Source organism: Corapipo altera, unplaced genomic scaffold, assembly GCF_003945725.1.
Source record: "Corapipo altera isolate COAL_440 unplaced genomic scaffold, ASM394572v1 205, whole genome shotgun sequence".
Lineage (NCBI taxonomy): Eukaryota > Metazoa > Chordata > Aves > Passeriformes > Pipridae > Corapipo > Corapipo altera.
In genome coordinates this window covers 170,568-191,575 of record NW_020885046.1, presented here as the reverse complement: position 1 = coordinate 191,575, position 21,008 = coordinate 170,568, and the positions used below count along the sequence as shown (strand labels likewise).

Here is a 21,008-nt window from a genome sequence, read left to right as displayed (position 1 = left end):
CCGCTCCGGCTGTCCCGCTCCCCTCAGCCCCGCCCGTCCTGTCCCGCTCCCCTCAGCCCCGCTCCCCTCAGCGGACCCGCCCGTCCTGTCCCGCTCCCCTCAGCCCCGCTCCCCTCAGCGCCCCCCCCCCGGTTGCCCCGCGCTTCCTTCCGGGGCCGCTGTGGCGCTGCCGGCAGCGATGGATCGCGGTGCGGCGGGGCCGCTGCCCCTCGGCCGCTTGGCCGAGCCGCTGCTCCGCAGGCTCAGCGAGCTGCTGGACCGGGCGGCGCCCGGCAAGGGCTGGCGGGAGCTGGCGCAGCGAGCGGGGAGCCGAGGCACGGTGCGGCTGAGGTAGGGGGGCGCGGGGAGCGCTGCCCCGCGGTGTCACCGCGCGGTCCAGGAGGTGGATGTTTGTATTTTCCTGTGAAACACTGTGAAGGTCCATTTGATAAGTGACGGTATCTCGCCCCTAGGTTGGCGTGGCGCTGCGACTTAATGAAAGAAACGTTGATGAATCTCTTTAGTGGGGATACGTAAACTTGCATTCCCTTTCTGTAGCTGTCTTCATGTCCTTATCATCTGAGTTCTTTGAATCTGCTGTGGTTGGAAGTGCGTGAAAACTTCACACTAAAGTTTAACCTAAGAACTTCAGACGCAGTTAACTGCGCTGCAGTGATGTGTGATTGGCTGGGCTGCACTCGCCTGTTTTAAAAACTCCTCTAAAATGAGTCTTCCTGCACTTTGAAGTTAGACACTGAGTTGCTCTTACTGCTTCTGAATTAGGCACATGGAAATGAATGGTGCTGTAGTAGCTTTTCTGCTGATACCTTAAAAAGTGAAAATTAGAAGGTTTCTCAATACACTGGGTTAGACTTGTGAGGTACACGCATCTCTTACCTTGTAGCATACAAGTAACTAATACCAGTTTCTGTCACTGTATAATTTCTGAACTCATGAAACTTGAAGGAAATACTGCAAATATGTCCAAATCAGCAAGGAATTTCCTATCTCTATTTTTTTAAATCTTTTTGTTTGTCTACAGTTGATTGTTAACCCAGCTCCTTTCTGAGCAAAACGTGTTAAGAAGGTGGTCTGTGCCATGTCCTTCTTTTGTTCCTCCGTAGCCCTTTGGATTTGGAGCAGTGTTCCCTCCAAGTGCTGGAACCAGAAGGCAGTCCCAGCTGGAGTCTCCTGAAGCTGCTGGGAGATCGTGGGTGCACTGTGGTGGAGCTGGTGGAGTCCTTGCAGGCCCTGGAGCACACAGAGGCTCTCCAGTGTCTCGGCCATGCAGGTCAGTGCTGGGCCTGTGCTTTCTGCGTTTTACACTGGAAACACTCAAGTAGCTTGTTTTCTGCAGTAGCTAAAAACATCTTTAGTGCTTGAATTCTGATAATTGGTATCCATATGATTATCGAGGTAATTGGCTCATCTGATTCTGAGATTAAAAGTAAGCCAAGTAGATAAACAGCCTTTGTACAGTGTTGTTGTGGACTTGAACTTGGCTGCATGGACATGCAGGGTGGACTTGTATTTGTTCCTAACTTTGCTATGTGTAAATTCTGTTTTGAAGGTATAAAGATTGTTGTACAGCCAGACTCTCAAGCAGTGCTCTCTGGTCAGGTGGTCAAGCTGTGTTGCTGGGCAGCAGGACACCCATTTGTGCACTACCAGTGGTTCAAGCAGGAAAAAGAGGTAATAGCTGATAAACAGTGCAGGTGTTTGCGATAGTGAAAATAATAGATAATGATTTTGGATGATACCTTTTACTTTCTAAGACTCTTCCCCTTATTTACAATGAGAGAAGATTGCTGGATAGTGACCCTAGGAATCTGCTATAACGATGTGGTGATTCCTTATATTCAAACCACTTCATCCCTGGGGACTAATTTTGGAATGGGACAGAAAGGAAGCTGTAAGTTTAGTTGTCTCTCAGCTTAGCAATAAGTTTCAAGTAAGTGAAGGAGTTGAGGCTGGTCTTATGGACATGGAAATAAATATTGTAGTGCTTGATCCTGGTTTAGATTAAACCAATCTAAATTTCAGTGTTTTTGGTTCACCCGCGATTCAGGTTCCCCATGGTGACTCTCCAGAGCTGGTTTTGAATCCAGTGAGTGTAAAGGATTCTGGCTTTTACATCTGTCGAGTGAACAGTGACTGTTGTTTCGTGTTCAGTCGGTGGGCACGCCTGGAGGTCTGTGAGCTCCGGGGCACATCTCATGGTGAGTGGCAGAACCATTGTCTTCTGAAACTCTGTCCTCCCGCTTCCTAGAGGAACTTGGGCCTCTGTAGCTGTGCTTAGGTTGTTGTCTCACCCTTTCTTTTTTCTTCCTTTTTGTTTCTTTTAAGGGAGCTTGGTGGGTTTGCCTCAAAACAAATTGTGCATTTGTGTTCAGCCTCAGCCACAAAACCTGACAGTGGGGGATGCTTTGGTACTAGAATGTGGAGCTGTTGGAAGCCCAATTCCTCATTACCAGTGGTTCAGAAATGGATTTCCCTTGGCAAATGGGAGCAAAAATGTCTACACAGTAAGTTACTGCAGTGGGCCAGCCTTGGGGGCCGATGTGCAACCACCTTGAACTTATCACAGAAAGCCTTCTTGAAGAAAAGAATTTCTCCATAGTCTTGATTAACCTCTGACAGAAGTGCTTGCTCCAAGTGCTTCTTTAGTTTTTACTTTTTCTTGCATGGGGGCTTAAATGCAAGGCTTGAATACCTGATACAGGTGTTGTCTTGGGGTCTGTCGGGATGACTGGGATGATACTTGCCCAGGTAACTTCTGTGGACGTGGAACATCAAGGGACATACTGGTGTCACGTATTCAATGACCACGAGGGTGAAGACAGCAAGAAGGTAGAAGTCATTATAGGTGAGGAGTTTTTCTGTTTGATACATGACAGGTGAGGTTGTTCATTGCAAGCAGAATGAATGAATAGAACATGTTTCAGTGTGTGTGCACGTATTTTCAGGGAACTGAAGAGGAGCAGATCTCTGTAGAGCTTCCAGATCTATCTGGGAATACTAGTATGTACCTCACAGGTTCTTTCCTAACCTGAGGAATATCCTAGTGTAGTACTCCCAGGTTTCAGTGATTAGTGCTGTACAGTGGTCAGTGCAGATTTGTACCTCTGTAAAATGAGCCAGATTGCAGAGCAGCTTGACAGTGACCTTTGTCTCCCACCTCATATGCTAACACTAATAACTGAGAGCACTTGTCTTCCAATTTTCCCCCTCCCTAAAACACAAGGAAGGAAAGCAATGGCAGTGGAATGCACAGAAGGTAAAGTAAACCTTTAGTTGTGAATCAATTTTAAAAAGTCAGTGAGGGGAGGATGGGTTGTCGGGTGGGTTGCTGAAAAGCATGTGTGGGTTAAGATCTTCGGTCCAGTTTAAGGCACTGATGCATGATGCAGTGTTCCTTTTGCATGTGCTTTTCTCTTCTTTGCCTGGATGCCATGATCTAGAGTACAGGAGAAAAAAAAACAGACTGCTTTCTCCTATGCTATTCAAATGAATGTAAAGATCTGGAGAGGTTTTTGGCTGGGCTCGGGAGGCAACATCCTATCCAAGAAAATCTGGAGGTGTTAGGAACCTGGGTAATCTTAGAGAGCTCCAGTGTCAGCACTCTGTCTGCAAGAGGTGTTTCCAGCATCCTCATGAGGATGATTTCTGTTCTCCTCTGCACTGCTGCCATGGGGAGGAAGAAGTGTATTATGACCTTTGCTGTTTGCACCATCCCTTGATGGCTGAGCTCCTCAGAGTCTGCAACACCATCAGGGGATCACGTAGAACAGTGTAAGGCTGCTCACAGCAGGCCTGCTCTGAGACATCCCTGGGGCTTCAGACACGGTGGTTTTCTTTTCCGTGGTTTCCAGTGCTCTCAGAATAAAGAGGTGAAACCTGTGGTAGTTTAGAATATTTGAAAATTGTGTCTGAAGTCTTTCTGAATACATGTGGCTTCCCAAAGTAAGATTTCTTGCTCAGGATGTTGCTTTTTCAGCAGTCTTTCAAGCATATCCTCTTCAAAGGGGTGATTCTGACACCTTGTTCCTTGCTCCTTCAAGCTGCCTGCATGCCTGTGGGATTGAAGTGTAGTGAGTGTCCCTGCCTTGGTTTTTAGCTCTCCTGTACTCTAATGCTGGTCTAGCATGGCTTCATACATTGCTGGAGCTTCTCTTCTCTGTGTGGAATAGACATAAAAGATTACATGTGCAGAAATGCAAAGCCAAAAGTATTTTAGAAAAGTAGCTTGTTTTCTGTGTTCAGCTTTGATTATTAGTGGCATGACACTTACATTTTTATTAATAAAAATGTTGCTTTTGCTTATTGTTTAAATGATGATCTTATTGGTGTGTTTCTTCACAGAAGATTTTAATGATCTTCAAGAATCAGGTCAGTGATAAGTTTTGAAAAACTTTAGTTTTGCATCTCATTTTTATGTTACAAGTCACTGAAGCTTAGCTGGGTTACAATATATACTTTACAGTATTTGCATGTGTCTGTAACTAGGAATTGAATAGGGGCAGGTATCATGTTAAGAGCAGCACAGCTTCCTGGTTCCAAAAGGTTGACTTGAAGCATATAGTGAATTATAGGGGTGCTATTATCTTTGTAAAATCACCCAAGGCTGGTCTTACTGCACTGCACATGCACTTAGACAAAGGGAATTATCTTTGCTTTCTTGTCTGTAGTTTCTCTGGGCTCTCAGTTTTAGTACATTGCTGCTTTCTCAGATGATGTAAGGTGTCTGGCTGTAAACAACACAACGTCAGCAAAACACCTCCAAAGCCACCAAAACAAAAAAGAGCCCTTTTTTTGTGCTAAATTAGTAAGGTGTTAGGCACAGCAGTGTCTCTACACGATAGCTGTGGGGAGCACGCAGTGCATTTTCTGGTGTTGCAGCTCCAGCTGCAGCCACTGACAGTGCTCTTTTCATCTCTTTCAAGCAGACCCGCAAGAACTGTCGAGTGACAGACCTGTTGGTGAGTAGATTTGTAACTGGAACGTGTATTTCCCATCTTGGAAACAGATTTCACTGCTTCTGACACTGCCAGTGCGAGACCTGGGGGGCATGTAGAGAGCTGTGGGCATTTGTACAGTCCCTTACAATGCTTGCCTGCCCTTTCAAGAGTAAACTGTGCTGAGGGCACCAGTATTTTTAGTGCCTCTGAGGAGTGTCTGCAGCTTCTCCTCTGTTTCAGTTTGCTGCTTCAGATTCCTCTGGCTGGGCCTTAGCCAGTGTGTTGCTCCATCACTTTAAACACTTGGATGGCTAGAGGTAGTGGTGTGGGGATGGTGGGATAGAGAGGATTGGTATCCTGTCTGCCAAGGGAATGCTGTCCCTGCAGGCTCAGCTCTCCCTGTGCCCGTGGGGTGGATGCTGTGTTGTTGGGCTGCAGCTCATAAGGAGATGGAGAGCACTGTGAGGAGCAGTTGCTGGGGACTTTGAATCACATTCTTTCATTTGCACTGGAGACTTGACTGTGGGCAGGCACGTTGTCCTGTCAATGCTAAACCAGGTGGAAAGGCTGCTGGCCTCTGTCCAAGCTTCTCCACTCTTTCAGGTTCACCAGTGTGGGGGGGAGTTTAGGTGCTCCCCCTCATGCTGGTAACGTTGGGGTTTTTTTGAGGTAAGACGAGAGTTGAGCTGTATTATTGATGTAGGATGGCTTTTGAAATCACATCAAATATTGTGCCTGGAAATATTGTGCCTGGATACACTTTTTGGAAGACCTTACTTTTAAAGGTACTGACCCCTGGAATATATAAACGTGACGTGTTTTTTTTCTCCCTGTGTCTTGGCAGCCACAGACAAGGTGGCTCTGTTAATAGGAAACATGAGCTACTGGAATCATCCCCAGCTCAAGGCTCCCATGGTAGATGTGTATGAATTGACCAGTTTGCTAAGGCAGCTGGATTTCAAAGTCGTTTCTTTACTGGACCTTACTGAATCTGAGATGCGAAACGCAGTGGATGAATTTTTACTTCTCCTGGACAAAGGAGTATATGGTAAGAACAGTCAAAGTCCCTTCTGAAGTAGGTCAGTGTGGTATGTATCAAGTACACAAACAGCTGGTATTTACCTCTGCCAGCTCTCTACATGTGATGGCCAAACAGCCTTCCTGGTAAATAGGATGTGTGCAGAATGGGAAGAGTAAGTGAAAAGCACCCACCAACATAGCCTTTGACTTGGCTTAAAACGTTTTTGTTTCTTTACTTTTAGAACAGATCAAAGGTTTGAACTCTTTTCTTTAACCACCCCTAAAACTGCAGTGCAAGCTCTGGGGGAGGGCACAGTGGAATTGATGCACAGAGCAAAAGCCTTCGTGTCTTGCATGGAAAAGGTCAGGAATGATCTGGTTGGGAGTGTAAGAAAAGTTCTTCTGTGGGCTTTGAGTTTTCAGCTGACTGCCACTATTTTGTCATTTTTCTAAAGGCTAAGGTTGTATAAACTCCTTGAGAAATGACTTAGAACAGAGAACAAAAAGTTTTGCCAGTGTCCCTATTTAAATTGCAGAATTCCTGTAGTAAAGCCCATTCACGAAAACATGATTTGATCCTTTTTTGGAACACAAGGTCAGATTATTTGCTATCATGACTTTTTTACAGATGTGTTACCTGATGCTCTGCCTGAGCAGCACTGGCTGCTCTGACATTTGGGCATTTATGTCTGAGCCAAAAGCTGCCTGACACGGAGCCTCAGCCTGGCAGGAGTATCGAGGCTTTCTGAGAGCAGTCTGCTTTTTTACCCCCTGGGAAATAGATGGGCTGGTACATTTGGGACTCTTGCACCTTCTCAATTTTTTTCTGCAATTGTTGTCATGAATGTAGAAAATAAAGCACAGAAAGGCTTTAATGGGTTTCTCAGCAGCACCACATGAAAGCTCTTACACAACATATTTTTGCAGTTGTGCATTTCCAGCCACTTGGTATAAAAGGTAAGCGGAGCAGTTTTTCAGTAGTGTTTGGCAATAACTACTTCAATTGAAATGGTCACTTTATCCTTTCTGCATAGTGGCTATTAACGGCTTAAAGCCAATAAAAGGTGCTGTCAGTGCACAAATAGGTAATGATTTATAGCATTTCTAGTGGGCATAGGTTCAAATAGAAGAGGCACAGTGGCTGCCGCTGTCTGGTCCCTGTTACATGTACTCCTGATCCCTGCTAAGTTGTGTAATTCTGGCCAACTGCCAGGAAAGTGGCATTTCAGATACTGGTCCTTAAGGGCAGGAGTGGTAAACAAAGTGATGATGATTGCCTCCTCTGATGTCTTAGTTTGTGCTGTTCTAAATGTGGGGTGCAATTAACATTGTATTCCACACGGGGTAAAAGCACAGACCCGGATGTTTGAAAGGCTAAAAATATTTAGGCTGCTTTCTTTTTAAAAGAGAGAGAAAGAGGCAGATACCACTTAAATGCTGACGTCTCTGAGGAACTTGAGCCTACTTAAAATTGTTGTGCCTTAGTCTCTGTTGAGCCCCTCTGAACATGTTTACTCCACTTACCCCGGGTATGCACGGATGTATTTCTGATCTTGAGCTCAGCACAGTCAGTGCTGCAGGTACTGGTGCCACAGCACAGGCATCTGCCAAGGATAGCAAAGGGGTGTAGTCAGTGCCATGACTTACAGAGTGTACACTCAGATAGATTTCCAGGCAGCCTAAATTGTCACATTTCTGTTAACTTTGTTCAGCTGCACACTATATACTATATATATTGCAGAGCTGGCCCGTAGACTGCTCTGTATAGATAAATAAAAAGTCATTTTAAAAGATGGAATTTGCATCATTAAGGAAAACCAGCACTGGGAACAGGCAACAGGAAAATCAAATTTAATCATACAAGCTTCTCTTAACTGCATTTTTTGGCAGTGGAGGTTATTAATTCTAAGAACATCTAATCTTACTGCAAATTGATATGTCTAATACTGGACATCTTTATTCATATAAGTAAAATCTAAGCCCTGGCTTGCAGTTTCCTTTTTCAGGGTTCAGAAAAGCTGTCTTTAATTCCGTGACATGTTTGGGGTTTTTTTTCCTACAAAAATATTTCATGTTTTATTGAAGATTTTAAATCTTAAAATGTTGTAAACTGTTGTGTACTGGCAAGCGAGGGAGATGATGGCAGGATAATCGTTTCTGGCTAGGAAAGCATGCAAAGAATTTGTTTGTTTAGTAGACCCAGAAGTAACCCAGTCTGTAACTAAGAGATGTAGCTGCAATCAACTGAACATGAGCTCCTGGTAGTTTGGTAATGGGGATGTGCTCTGGAGTCCTACCAAACTATTCAGCAGGGTTTTTTTCTGTCTACAAAATCTGCAGAGTTACTGCTGCTCAGAGCTTTGTAATTGCACGCGTGGAGAAGATGTTTTACAGTTGGCACATTTCCTTGTTCCCATCTGTGAGTTACACATCATACATAAGAGACTATTTCTGTTAGAGGTCATAACTACTTAAAGCATTTAAGAGCATTTAACTCGGTGTGTTCGATGCAAATATCTGATTGATTCTATTGCATGTGTGACATTTCCCTTTTTTTAAATTCATTGTGTCTGTGTGTTGTGGAGTCGATGTTAATGTGGCTCGGCCCTGCCTCCCCTCCCTTCCTGTGTTAACAAAAGCATATTGATATTACAAACCCAGCTTGGAGTGGCTCGAACGGTCTCGGTCCCGCCATGCACGAGGGGTTTGACACGCTAAGGTGTGCAGCAGTGCTCCCCTGTGCTCCCCGTGCTCTCAGTCACACCTCTTTTGAACCCAGGTCTGTTGTACTACGCTGGTCACGGCTACGAAAACTACGGGAACAGTTTCCTGGTTCCCGTGGATGCTCCCAGTCCCTACCGGTCAGCAAACTGCCTGTGCGTGCAGGACATCCTGCGGCGCATGCAGCAGAAGGAGACGGGGCTCAACGTGTTCCTGCTGGACATGTGTCGGAAAAGGTATCGCCTCTGTTTGGCAGGGGAGAGCTGACAGCGGGGGCTCGGGGATGGCTTTGCCTCACAGGAGAGGGAATAATGACTCCGGTGTGGGGAACCGACTGTGAGGTTGGCTTTCTGTCCCCGTGGGTGGGTACCTGCCTCCTGATTCCAACGACAGTTATTTCTTCTTTTTTGTTTTTGCTTAAAAGTTATAGACCAATAGTCTAATTTGATAAAAGTGAAATTGGGCATCTTAAAGGAGAAACATGACCCTTTCCCCTTGCACCATTATCCGTCTTCATTACAGGAGGAAGGAGAATCCCCGTGATCAAAGGCATGTTAATTTGGCAGAAGGGCTCAAGTGAAGTGCTTATTTTAGAACTCTTCAGAGCCATGGATTTTGCTTTTATGCTGGGGATGTTGTATCTTTATTTAGAGCTTAAAAACCGACTGATTTATGGGGTTTTTCTAAACAAAGTACTGTGTTCTTCCCATGTTGAGAAACTACGATGCCCAATTAAACTTGCACTTGAAATCAGCTCTTCAGTCAGCACTTCTGGCAATTGGTCTCTCAGGAATGTTTCATAACAGAAAAATGCTGGTGCCTTAGTGTCTGTGGAGCCTCTAAACTTCAGTGCTAATGCAATGCCTGTGACCCAATTCAGGTTCACAATCTGCTATCCAAATAGAAAATCCATCCACGTAAGCCTTGTGCTAACTATGCAGACACCGTGGGGGGGGGAAAGTTAGAAAAAAATCATAGCTTTTGGTAGAACCTAAAGTGGGCAGTTATCAGAAATGGGTTTTGCAGAGATTGTAGACCAACTCTGCTAGTTACTATAACATGATGGTGCTGAGTTTTGTCTTTTAGCAGTCAGGATTCATTCCAGAATTGTAAGAGTGAAACAAATTCCTGGTTCTGAGCTCTGCTTTTCTGGTATTTTGAATGTGTTACCTTTATTGACTTTCTTGTGTTTCCACTTGTTGCAGAAATGAATACGATGACACAGTTCTTATCCTGGATGCTCTGAAGGTTACAGCCAATATTGTTTTTGGATATGCAACGTAAGGAAATTTTTCTTCTTGTGTGCCACAGAAGTGAGCACTGAAATTGTACAGCTGCCCTTTTCCAGAACAGTCCTGTGGTGTTAAAGGACCAGTAACCTCGGGCAGTTTGCAAGTTAAGTGCAAAAGCTGCTGCATAGAAGTAGTCAAGAGCTTTCATAAAATCTGCAATGATAAATTGAAGCTCCTCATATAAGGAGTCTGATAAACAGCTCTGGTGTGTGATGCCATTGGAAGGGAAACCTTCCGTGAGCTGCTTGCAAGGGAACACAAAGAGCAGGCTGGCCTTGGACACAACCTGGTTTTCAAATTGTAGGAAATTCCTTCCCCCCTTCCCCTTCACAACTTTACTCCTTACCATGCAGATGTTTCAGTGTTTTTTCCTTGTCTGATGCTGGTGATCTCACAGGTGCCAAGGAGCAGAAGCTTTTGAAATTCAGCAGTCGGGGTTGGCCAATGGCATCTTCATGAAGTTCCTGAAGGAGCGTTTGTTAGAAGACAAGAAGATCACTGTTCTGCTTGATGAGGTTGCAGAAGGTGAACTCCAGCTTACTGCACTAACAGTCTCCTCAGCCTGCATTGCTGAAAACAACTTTGCTTACATGTTCTTCCTCCCATGGTGAATGTGTTACACTACTTAAAGCTCTTTCTTGTTGCATTTTGATCAAATAGCAGCTTTTATCAAGAAGCAGCTGCTACTGGGCAGCACATTAACAACGTTCTTGGTGTTATAAAGGGATCTGAGCTTCTTTAACAGTGTGCAGTTTTATACTTTAGTGAACCTTATTTGTTCTGAGTATCTTTCCTCATGGAGCTTTGAATTGTCCATTGACAAAAATGCTCTTCTGTCCTGTGGTTCCAACTGCTTGTGGTAGTCCAGTCATTTGCAAGTTCATTTAAACGATTAATGGAGTCCTACCTGCCCCATAGTGCTATAGTGATGATAATGATTTGTTCTCTATTGAGAACAGTAAGTTCTCTTAAGTGCATTAAATAGGGCAATGCACTGCTTTCAAATGCCTGGTTCAGTAATTGTATTTTAGATTTGATGGGAAAAGTGCTAAAGTGAAAAATGTCGAGGGAACACGTGCTGCTCCTGTGCAAACATCTGCCCCAGGTACAGAAGAACAGGCCAGCCATTTTGGCCAAGATCAGCCAGTGTGAGACTGGCTCTGTAGGGGATGTCTCTCACCAGCTGCAGGTCACAGAGCTTTGCCCAGTCTGTCTTTTGTTCAAGAATGGAGAGAAGGATTGACCTGTTGGGCAGTGTGACAGGCACTGCTGTCAGTATTCCCAGGTCTTGAGTGTCAGGGACCACACAGGTGAATTGAAGACACTTGTAAATGTGCCAGAGGAGTGCTCCCATTGCCAGTGTTCCATGTAAATAGCCCCCATGGAAAAGGCCCTGCTGGCACTGTGCTTCCTGCTGGCTGCCTTTGCCACCAGAGTGCAGTGCTGGCTTGTGCTCAGCTTGGTGGCCCCCAGGCCCCCGAGGTGCTTCCCTGCAGAGCTCTGTCCCAGGGAGCCAGGCCTCTTCCTGCACCCATGCAGGGCTTCATTCCTGCCTGGGTGCAGGACTCGCTGTTCCCTGCTGTTGGACTCCATGAGATTCCTCTCTGCCCAGTTCCACAGCCTGTCCAGGGCCCTTGGAAGGGCAGCACAGTCCTGTGGGATATCAGTCACTCCTCTCAGTTTTTAACCACTCTTTGCACTCTGTCCTGTCATATGGATCATTAGTGATGCTGTTAAATAAACAATATTGGGCCCTTTATCAGTGCTTAAAATACTTCCCTTGCCCCTAGTCCCTTAGAAATCTCTGACTGGAATTATTCATATTCTTGAAATCAGTCACTCTAATTAGGCCCTTCCCCACTCAGAGCTGTGATACTGCTTGAGCTGGCTTTGAGGAATAGGGGAGGGTGTTGGCCAGGCCCCATGTGAACCCTCAGGGCCCTGCAGCAGCAGGAATGCTACCTTGGCCTTCAGGGAAGGAAGAGGTGAGCAAGGCATACTTGTGAAACTGCAGCTTTTGATGGATGTGCTGGCACTGGCATCACCACAGCAACCACACAGCACTGCAGCGAGGGACTTAATTCAGTTGGAATGGCAGCAGCATTGATTTTGAAAGAACCTGTATGCACCTTACTTTTAGATATGGGCAAGTGTCCCCTGACCAAGGGCAGGCAAGCCCTGGAGATCCGCAGCAGCTTGTCGGAGAGGAGGGCACTGACCGACCCCGTGCAGCAAAGCACAGCCTCGGCAGAGTCGCTGGCACGGAACCTGCAGTGGGCCAAGGCTCATGGTATGGGACACTCTGCTCTTACATGATCCTGCTGCCATGGTGGAGAAGTGAGAGCATGTAGTATTGAATGGAAATGGAGAAGTGAGAGCATGTAGTATTGAATGGAAATGGAAGACATTCAGATTTATATCTGAATTTTCATTAGTTTGTTCAGTAGGAAATCTTGGTGTTTGGGTTTACCCTTACATGAGATAGGAATGAACAAGGTGACATGGAGAATTCATCCAGAGTAAGTATATTTAAAACCACTGTAGGGGAGACTTACAGGATGTCTGCCCCCTGGGACAGTAGTTCATGTGTCTAACAATGACACTTCTTCTAAGACATCATTAATCTCATTCTGAAGTCATCGCCTAAAATAGGCAGGCAAACTGGATGGTAAGTGTGCATGAGATGAAAAGGAGTTTTCAGTGTATACAACTAAGTAAAATAAGGATGAAATGAGTTGGAGGCTTTCTAGGTTTCTTTTAACAAGGGCAGTGCAGTTTAAGATCTTTCACCTTATTTACCTAAAGGTGTTGGGGTACATCTTCAGATTGCTTTGTTAGATTGGGCAGAGGGTCGGGGTGGCATTTCTGAGACAGCTCTTCCACAGATGCAGGTATTTCTTTGTGAAATTACACCCTTAATTCTTGTTTGTTAAATGATTGAAAAAACACAGAAACTATTTTAGAAAAATACAAAATGCATGTGCTGAGTTATATTTAGACTGTAATGATGCGTTCTTCGCAGAGCTCCCAGAAAGCAGGTACCTTGATTTTAAATGTGGTGTTCAGATCCAGCTGGGGTTTGCAGCTGAGTTCTCCAATGTCCTGATAATCTACACGAGGATAGTGCAGAGCCCCCCCGAAATGGCCGCTTGCAGAGCCCACGTCACAGACTTCGCTCTCGTAAGTGCTTCCTCTTGGTGTCATCTCGCTCCACTGAAGTTGAAAATTTCCTGTTCCATCCATGTCAAACCGCATCTTTTGTAATAAAATGGGTCCAAACTGTTGAAACTTCTAAAACTGAAATAAGTGATGGTTTATGATCTACAAATTCTGTACCTTCAGTTAAGTTCTCGTTTCTTTCTTGCAACAGGACCTGGATGTGGATCCTAAATTGGCTAATAAAGGAACTCCTGAGGAAACTGGAAGCTATTTAGTATCAAAGGACCTACCCAAACACTGCCTCTACACCAGGCTGAGTTCACTGCAAAAACTAAAGGTTAATATATATTATTCCTCACGTTAGTTCAGATAACTGACACTAATGTTGCTTTGCAGTTCTGTTGAAGCATCTGTGTATTGTCTGCACAGTAAGTTCTTTGGAGGGAACCAATGGCTAATAGCACAGTTTAGTGACTTTAATTCTGTAGCTGAAAAGTAAAAGCCAGGGAACTGATGCATATGCAATCCTGAAACCGGTATGCAAGGCCCTCTGTATTTTCTTGGCCAAGGTGGTTGTTTTTGTGAAGATGATCTGTAGCACACTCTGAGGGTGTTCTTCTGCACTGCAGTTCAGAAAGAACATGACCTGAAGCAGAGCTGCCTCTTACAGAGTCATTAGTAGGAGATGAAAGTGTTGTGTATCATCAGCCAGTGCTCCTGGGCATGCAGTTTTTGGAAGGTTCTCCCTTCAGCAGACTGGGGCACTGTGAAGTGTCTCTCTGTATCTTTGTGTCATGAGCACCTGCCATCTCTTCTTCAGTGCTTTTGGCAGCTGAGGTAACATAAGTGCTTCTAGAATTACAGACTGTCCTGTGAGCAAGTACTGACCAAAAGAGGTCCTCAGTAAACAAGTCTTGCCCAGTGTGTGTCCTCAGCTCCTAAAAAGGTTGCTCTTCTCCAGGAGGCCAGGCCTCTCAAAGGGTTTCCTACAGTGTTTATTTGGACTGGAAGTATAACTTGTTCTCTCCCCCACCTTTTCCTCTTTTACAGGAACACTTGATCTTCACTGTTTGCTTGCACTATGAGTATTCAGGAATAGAAGATACAATGGATGAAAGAAAGGAAGTTAATGTTGGGAAGCCCCTTATTGCTAAATTAGGCCTTCATCATGGATTCAAAACCAAAAACTGTCCCCATACCTGTTGCATGACTGGTTATCCTTTTCATAATTCAATGGAATCGAGTCTTAGAGAGGCAGCTGAATACTACATCTCCAGTCACTGCCAACCAAATTCCTGTCCAGGTGTTTACTATCCAAACTGTACTTGCTCAGCCAGCATCACACAATCAGAGGCATGTTCCTTCAATGGGACTTCCAGGATATTGGCTTCAAGACATGAAGTATGGAATTACTCACCCACTGTGGAAAAGAGTAATGTACCAGTAGAGACCACTGATGATACCGTTGAACTGCAATTCCTTCTCTCTGACAGCCTCAGCTTCTCTGAACAGCAGTAGCTGGGATGTGTTTGCAACAGACCTCCACAGAGCTCTGCAGGATGCCTCCTGAATAAAAATAACCTGTTATCCTGAGAGTCCTGCAACTGCCTCCTTGGCTCCAGAAGAGCATCTGCCCTGCAGGACTCTCTACTAGGAGATTTCAGGGCTGCTGTTGCTGTCTCTGTAGTTACAGCTTTGGTTCATGCATCAGCTACTTCTCCTCATTCTGTCAGCTAATTAGGAGCTTTGGCAGCTCACAGACATTAAGTTTCTGGGCCATGTTCACCTTGACATAAATTCCTGACTGCTGCAGGGCTGATGGTTTCAGTATTACTCCTGCCTTGCACAGAATTTTAATTCGGGCGGAGTAAGATCCGCTCGCTTTTAGAGTGCAGCATTATGAGCACCAAGGTGTTTGCAGTGAACTGGAGACAGTTTAAAGTATCAGGTGTGGGGGAGGACAGGTTGGCAATTTGAGGGAGTTGGGTTTATTTTTTAAAAAAAAAGATTGATCACCCTCTTAGTTCAATAATTGCAGCAGTCTAGGAATGCAGTGAGGACCCCTCCGTGTTGTGGAAATTAGGCAGTTATTAATTTCCAAGGTACCATTGCAGCAATTTAGTCATTCCAGGTTTATTTTAAGAGCTAATGAGAAAAAATGTGTTCTCCCATCCTTGTTGGCATGCAGTGAGCACGAGCCCAGGATCCCTGTGGGTGTGTGTTACCACAGCAACCAGCCTCCACACCCACATCTGCAGCGGATGCGGGGGGAAGCGGCCAGGACCTTCCCTGTGCCCTTCCCACAGCCCCTGCTGGCACCTGCCTGCCTGTTCCCAAGTCACTGCAACGGGGATGGAAAGCCTTCAACCTGGTATGCAAATGACTTCACTACACATAAGATCAAGCAGCTCTCAGATGCTTCCCGGGCTCTCTGATGCCTTAACATGATGGTTATGATTTATTTCACCTCTCTGTACATGAGCTAGTTCTGCTTCCTGAGCCAGCTTCCTGCCATCCTGTCAGAGGGATGCTGAGCATGCATAGCAGGACAGCACCAGTCTCTCCTGTGGGTTACCAGCAGGCAGCCTGGAGTCCTAGAGCAGCCTCAGTCACAACGTGCTCAGATTAGTGCCCTCTAAATGGGCAGTTTGTCGGTGCTGTAGGTGTTTAAAGTGGTCCCAGGATTCTTCTCTGTTCACATCCTGTCTGTGCCTGTCAGCTCTTTTCCTCTCTTTTCCCTTCTGCTGAGTGCCAGTAGTATCCGTGGTACCTGCCCCTCAGGACCAGCTGAGGATTGGTCCAGCAGTTTTTGAGAACTGCTTTGAAATATTGGGAATGTACCAAATCTGATATCTTTTTTTGTCTGTAGGAAGCATAACAATCTTTTAAGAAAGTACAGTTGCTATAAAACATTGGTTTGCAGATTCTCAAAGCTTTGTAGGTTTTGCTGCACGCCTGCCTTAGGGATATGCAGAATCTGCTGCACTCTGGTTGCAGCTGCAAAGAGAACACTTTGTTTGAAACAACCCTTAGATTATCAGTTCTGCTTTTAGTGGAAATAGCAGGTTCATTTTAATCAGAAAATAGCTGTGTTTGATGCCAAGCCATTTACCTGTGCTGGCAGGTAGAGAACTGCAGCTCTTTGCACACTCACTGTATTCCAGCACGTAAATCAGAGGTGGGACTCGTTACCTTTGCAGAGAGTTGTATACATTGAAAATTCCTTTTCATCTCATGCACACTCACCATCCAGTTTGTTTGCCTATTTTAGTGATGACTACAGAATGAGATTAATGATGTCTCAGAAGTGTCATTGTTAGACACACAAACTCCTGGGACACTGTCCCAGGGGGCAGACATCCCGTCAGTCTCCCCTACCGTGGTTTTAAATATACTTACATTGGATGAATTCTCCATGTCACCTTGTTCATTCCTATCTCATGTAAGGGTAAACCCAAACACAAAGATTTCCTACTGAACAGACTAATGAAAGCAGCTTCTCAGATTGGCAGATGGTGGCTCTGTAAGAAAACATGTTTTCTTGCCTTGCCCCTCAGTTCATTCCCAGACTGAGCAAAGAGAGCTCGGTAGTAGCATCTGTTGATGGAATAGTTCCTGTTAAACTCCATCTGCCTGCCAGCTCTAAGATGTTCCAACCATGGTGTGTATATAAGGTACAAAAGGTATAATTAGAATTCTGATGTATCAAAAACTGCTGTGGGTTTAATTATGTACGATGGACATTTTTGGCCAGCTCTAAGTAATAAAAAATACCATGAGTGGCGAGATGATGCTCAGCAGTTGCCTTTGCAGCCTGTGTTATTCTTTGCATGCAGCACAAGGTGGAGATTTTTGCCTGGTCTGAAGCTGAGCCAGTTCTTGCACGGTGGTGTGTGGGAGCACAACTTTGGGAGTGAAGGGACGAAGAGAAGAGATCCCCCAGGGCTGGAAGGGTGGATGAGCTGCCCCAGGCAGTGTGAGCAGCACAGCCTCACCAGGGGAACGGGTGCAGGCAGCCCCAGCACTGCCCCCAGTGACAGCAGCAGGTGCCCTGCCAGTGGCTAATGGTGGCCACCACGCTCAGTTTATGGGGTAACAAGGTTGTTGAGTATTTTTAACACTTTTGTAGGGAGTAGAGCGCTCACTGGGCAAGGAGCAGAGCAGCTTCCCTCTCTCTCACCATGCTAACATGGGCAAAGTCATGTCAGGCAGAGGGTGCAGAAGTGGGTAATGCCAAAGCCCAGAACTGATTTAGTTAACTGGTAAGGACTGGAGATTCACCTTGAGTTAGAGGACTGCCTGCAGCAGACCTTGGGATCAGGTTGGCAGTGGAGGGAAGCAGCCAACAAGCTGTTGTTTAAGCTGCAGCTGATAGTGAGCTCAGTTGTTATTAAATCCTGTTTGGTTGGAAGAATCACTGTAGAGGCAGCAGTATTTGCAATTTGAAAGAAATGGCAATGGTGGTGATAGCCCCAGTCTGTCCCAGGGAAGGACCAAAAACCAGGTCATGCCAGCCACCAGCCTCAGCTGGGGGCATCTCTTGCTGATCATTGTGCTTTTAGGGGTTTGTTCAGTAGAGACTTTTATGGCAGCAGAGAGGGAAGTTTGCAACACGGGAAGTAGTGTTGTTACACAAACTAAATGGAATTTGTATAATCCTGACTCATCTTCGGTAGGTGGGGATGAATCAGATGTCCTTCCTCCAGCAGGAGATGCCAAGGACCAGCATGGAAAGTCTGAGTGCTTGAAAGACTCCCAGGCCACAAACCAGCAAGGTGCCTTGATTTTAACTTTGCTTCCATTGTAGGAAGATCATCACAGGCAGCTTGGAATCAGCAGCCACTGCCAGGCCAGTTGCTGCTGCCACCCTTGTCCATGAGGACAGTGTTTGCTGAGGTAAAGAAAGATAGCAGAAAAATGGCTCTTGCTGGAAACAATGCTGCATTTAATTGAGCTGCTTCTGGCTGCAGAGGTTTCTTAATTGGCTGCCAGCAGCTTTCAGTGTGTTCCTCTGACTTGCTCAGAGTCCAGCCCTGGATGTTTTGGATTCCCCTTTATCCTTATTTTAGTAGGTGATTATTCCATTTTATGGGTGGGCTGTGGGAAGGCAGAAGTCCGAGCCCAGCTGCTGCTGGTACAGAGTGCCTGGGTGTCTGTTCCTGGAGGGGCAGCAGCCCTCGTGTCACATGGCAGCTCCTCCAGTGCCCAGCTCCCCAGGAACCCTGTTCAGGTTCAGCACTCTCCTTTTGCTGTGTAAATGCAGGTGAACACACAGCGAGAGGAGCTGTTGATGGCACCATCTGCAAAAGCCTAATGGCTCATTCATTAAGCAGTGGGAGCCGGCACTGCCACAGTCTAATCAGATACTGTATGATGAATAATTCAGAAATAATCCTCGTATACTTGAATAAATATCAGAAGGAAGGAAAAAGGCCCATACATATGGCACACTAAGAGAACAAAACAGGCATTCTTCCCTGTCCCAGGCTGCTGAGCTGTGGTACGGGATGTTAATCGTGCAGGTGGCTAATGCCTGACTGAGCTGACTGAGGGCTGCTGGCCCAGCACTCGAAGGTGCCGGTGAGCGGAAAAGCCCGCGGTGCTCATGGGAAAATCCATCAGCATTGCAGTTGGAAATATGCCTGTGCTTGGGTTGTGTAACTGGCCGGTGACAGGGGTGGGGCACTGAGCTCGGGAGGAGATGGCTGGGAAAACCCAGGTCTTGGCTGGCCTTGGGCTGTGCTGCTCTGTGCTGCTGGGCACATCAGGGGGGTGCTGTCCCCCAGCAGCTCCTGCCCACACCCCCAGAGCTGCTGGTCTGGCTGGAGTACTGGTTATCTCCTGTGAGATCCCTTTCTTTTAATAAATCTCATCCTTCCAAAAGCAATCCTAGAGGTTTTAGTCCAAAATATAATAGCAGGTTTATTTTAATAACCAGGAAAGGAAATTATTTTTTTTCCAAGAAAATACATAGAGATTAGCCATAGGAGCATCTGAAAACGGGAAGTTTAGTTGTAAGCTGTTTTTTAATATTGAATGTTTAAATATGAAGTACCATTGCATTCTAAACAGTGATAGAAAGAAAAACATAAGTATTCTAAAACAACAAATGCAAGCCTCTGCTCTTGTAGATCATATATTACCAGAACATTTAAGGTGAAAACCTTAAAAAGCAACTGCAGGAACAGGCAGTATTAAGTATTTGCCAGAAGCTGTAAAGTTATTAGTCTGAATTCAGGGTTTGAAATACAGAATGTGTATGTTACACTTCTTGCTTAAGCTAAGCGTGTTTCACTAGCCAGGAAGGAACTGTTTTGTTTTGTTATTGTCCTTCCTAGAAGTGGGGAAGGACAAAAAGGGCAGCCTTTATTCTGACATAAAAACCCCTAAATGTAAATCAACTTTGGTTTTTATTGTGTCAGTCCACCTGCAAAGTCTTCTTTGGCCCCAGCACATCTTTAATGCGCAGAAGCTCTGTTTGTAGCTCTGTGTGATGCATTTAAAACTGATCTCTGTACAGAAAGCTGACGATGAATACACCATGGTTTAGAGTTCTGAATTTCAAGAGCCTTAAAATCCTTAGAAGTTAAATAATTAAGAAGTTATTATTGCACACAAGTTCAGCATTCGCTACAGCATCAAAGGGAAAGTGTTCTGAGTTGGCAGCACTCCTTGCTGACTGCTGAGAAGTAACAGCGGGCTACACTGGAGACATTTCTTCAGGAAAAAGAAAAGGGGGGGTTCAAGATGTACCTGCTTCCTGGAGAATGAAATACGTGGTGTGGGACTTGGGAGTGCACGGCTCCGTCAGGGCAGGTGAGCGGGAGGTCCCATCTCAGAGCTGCAGTCCAGGGGGAAGGACTCAGTGGTGATGGTTTCACTGGTCAGGACAGGGACTGCACACGAGGACAGTGGTGTCAGGGGCTTTGATCCCGGTCACTGCAAAGCCAAGGGAGAAAACGGGATAACCTAAACAAACAGAATTTCTTCCACCACAGCTTCCCAGGATTATGTGGCACAGTGCCTGATGGAGTGAACAGGACCTCGGGTCTAAGACCTAGAGCTAAGATGTAAGGTCAACCTGCTAAAAACCCCCCAAAGCCTCCCAGCAGAGAAGTGATGCTTGTAGGAACACTCACTATGCAATTGCCTGTTACTTTGTGTGCTTGAATTAAAAAGCCACTGGAGAAGAGCCATCAGCCTGGCACTGCTTGTAAATCATACTTAAAATTCTCTTCATTTTATTTTAAAAATCAAATACTAAGGGCGACGGACGTTTTCTGCCATGTCAAGGACACCTTGCTGGGAGGAAAACAAATAAATCTGTGTGAAAGGCAGCATGCACAAGGACCTTTGTGCCATGTATAAACTGTGAAATCGATTAGCAGTTCAGATATTAATACCAGAGTGGTAGTAACAGCTGCCATCTTCTTTATGCTGTTATGCAAGCCAACCACAGAAATGCAGTGTAAGTAAACAGAATTTGGTTTTCACTTTAATCAAATCAGTTTCCTGGTTAACTGGGAAGAAATAGGGTGCTATAAATATTGTGGCTTAATTCTGCAAGTCCCTTGCAGGATGAGCTTGTGCAAGCTGAATTTCATGGCCCTTCTTGAATGTTAAAACTAGTGCAGAACACAAATCCACTTGGGTTTTTTATATAAATCCCCAAATCGATGTATTAAATTCACATTCTATAAACTTGTCAGACTCACTGACTGCCACAGTTTGCAACAGAGCAGTTTGCTGCTGCTTTGGTTCATCGGACAAGTTAGAATTTGTACGTGGGGAAGTCCCTTGGGCTGGGGTGGGGCCGCCAGGGCATGGGCCAGCCCGATGGATAATTCCCTGCCCGACTGATACCTGCAGGCACAGCTTC

At 45.5% G+C, this 21,008-nt stretch overlaps 1 protein-coding gene and 1 long non-coding RNA gene across 5 annotated transcripts; one reads left to right on the top strand and one right to left on the bottom strand.

Moving 5' to 3' along the window:
- Positions 1-146: 146 nt before the first annotated feature.
- On the top strand, positions 147-16,926 carry MALT1 (MALT1 paracaspase). Of its 4 annotated transcripts, none has more exons than XM_027668600.1 (17): positions 147-330; positions 1,104-1,270; positions 1,550-1,671; positions 2,048-2,198; positions 2,326-2,504; positions 2,749-2,845; positions 3,224-3,256; positions 4,342-4,368; positions 4,926-4,958; positions 5,782-5,985; positions 8,737-8,914; positions 9,884-9,958; positions 10,368-10,495; positions 12,111-12,260; positions 12,993-13,150; positions 13,341-13,466; positions 14,180-16,926. In XM_027668600.1, the coding sequence occupies exons 1-17, from the start codon at positions 179-181 to the stop codon at positions 14,645-14,647; spliced, it is 2,448 nt and encodes an 815-aa protein (XP_027524401.1). In that variant the 5' UTR covers positions 147-178; the 3' UTR covers positions 14,648-16,926. The 4 variants fall into 4 exon arrangements, with proteins under 4 accessions (XP_027524401.1, XP_027524400.1, XP_027524404.1 ...); XM_027668599.1 differs by having other exon boundaries at positions 4,923-4,958; XM_027668603.1 differs by lacking the exon at positions 3,224-3,256.
- Positions 1,186-20,744, bottom strand: LOC113959535. Its single transcript, XR_003531844.1, has 3 exons — positions 19,883-20,744; positions 7,482-7,561; positions 1,186-1,330 (listed from the first exon to the last, which is right to left on the bottom strand). It is a non-coding gene; the product is annotated as an uncharacterized LOC113959535 (long non-coding RNA).
- Between the last annotated feature and the right edge of the window lie 264 nt (positions 20,745-21,008).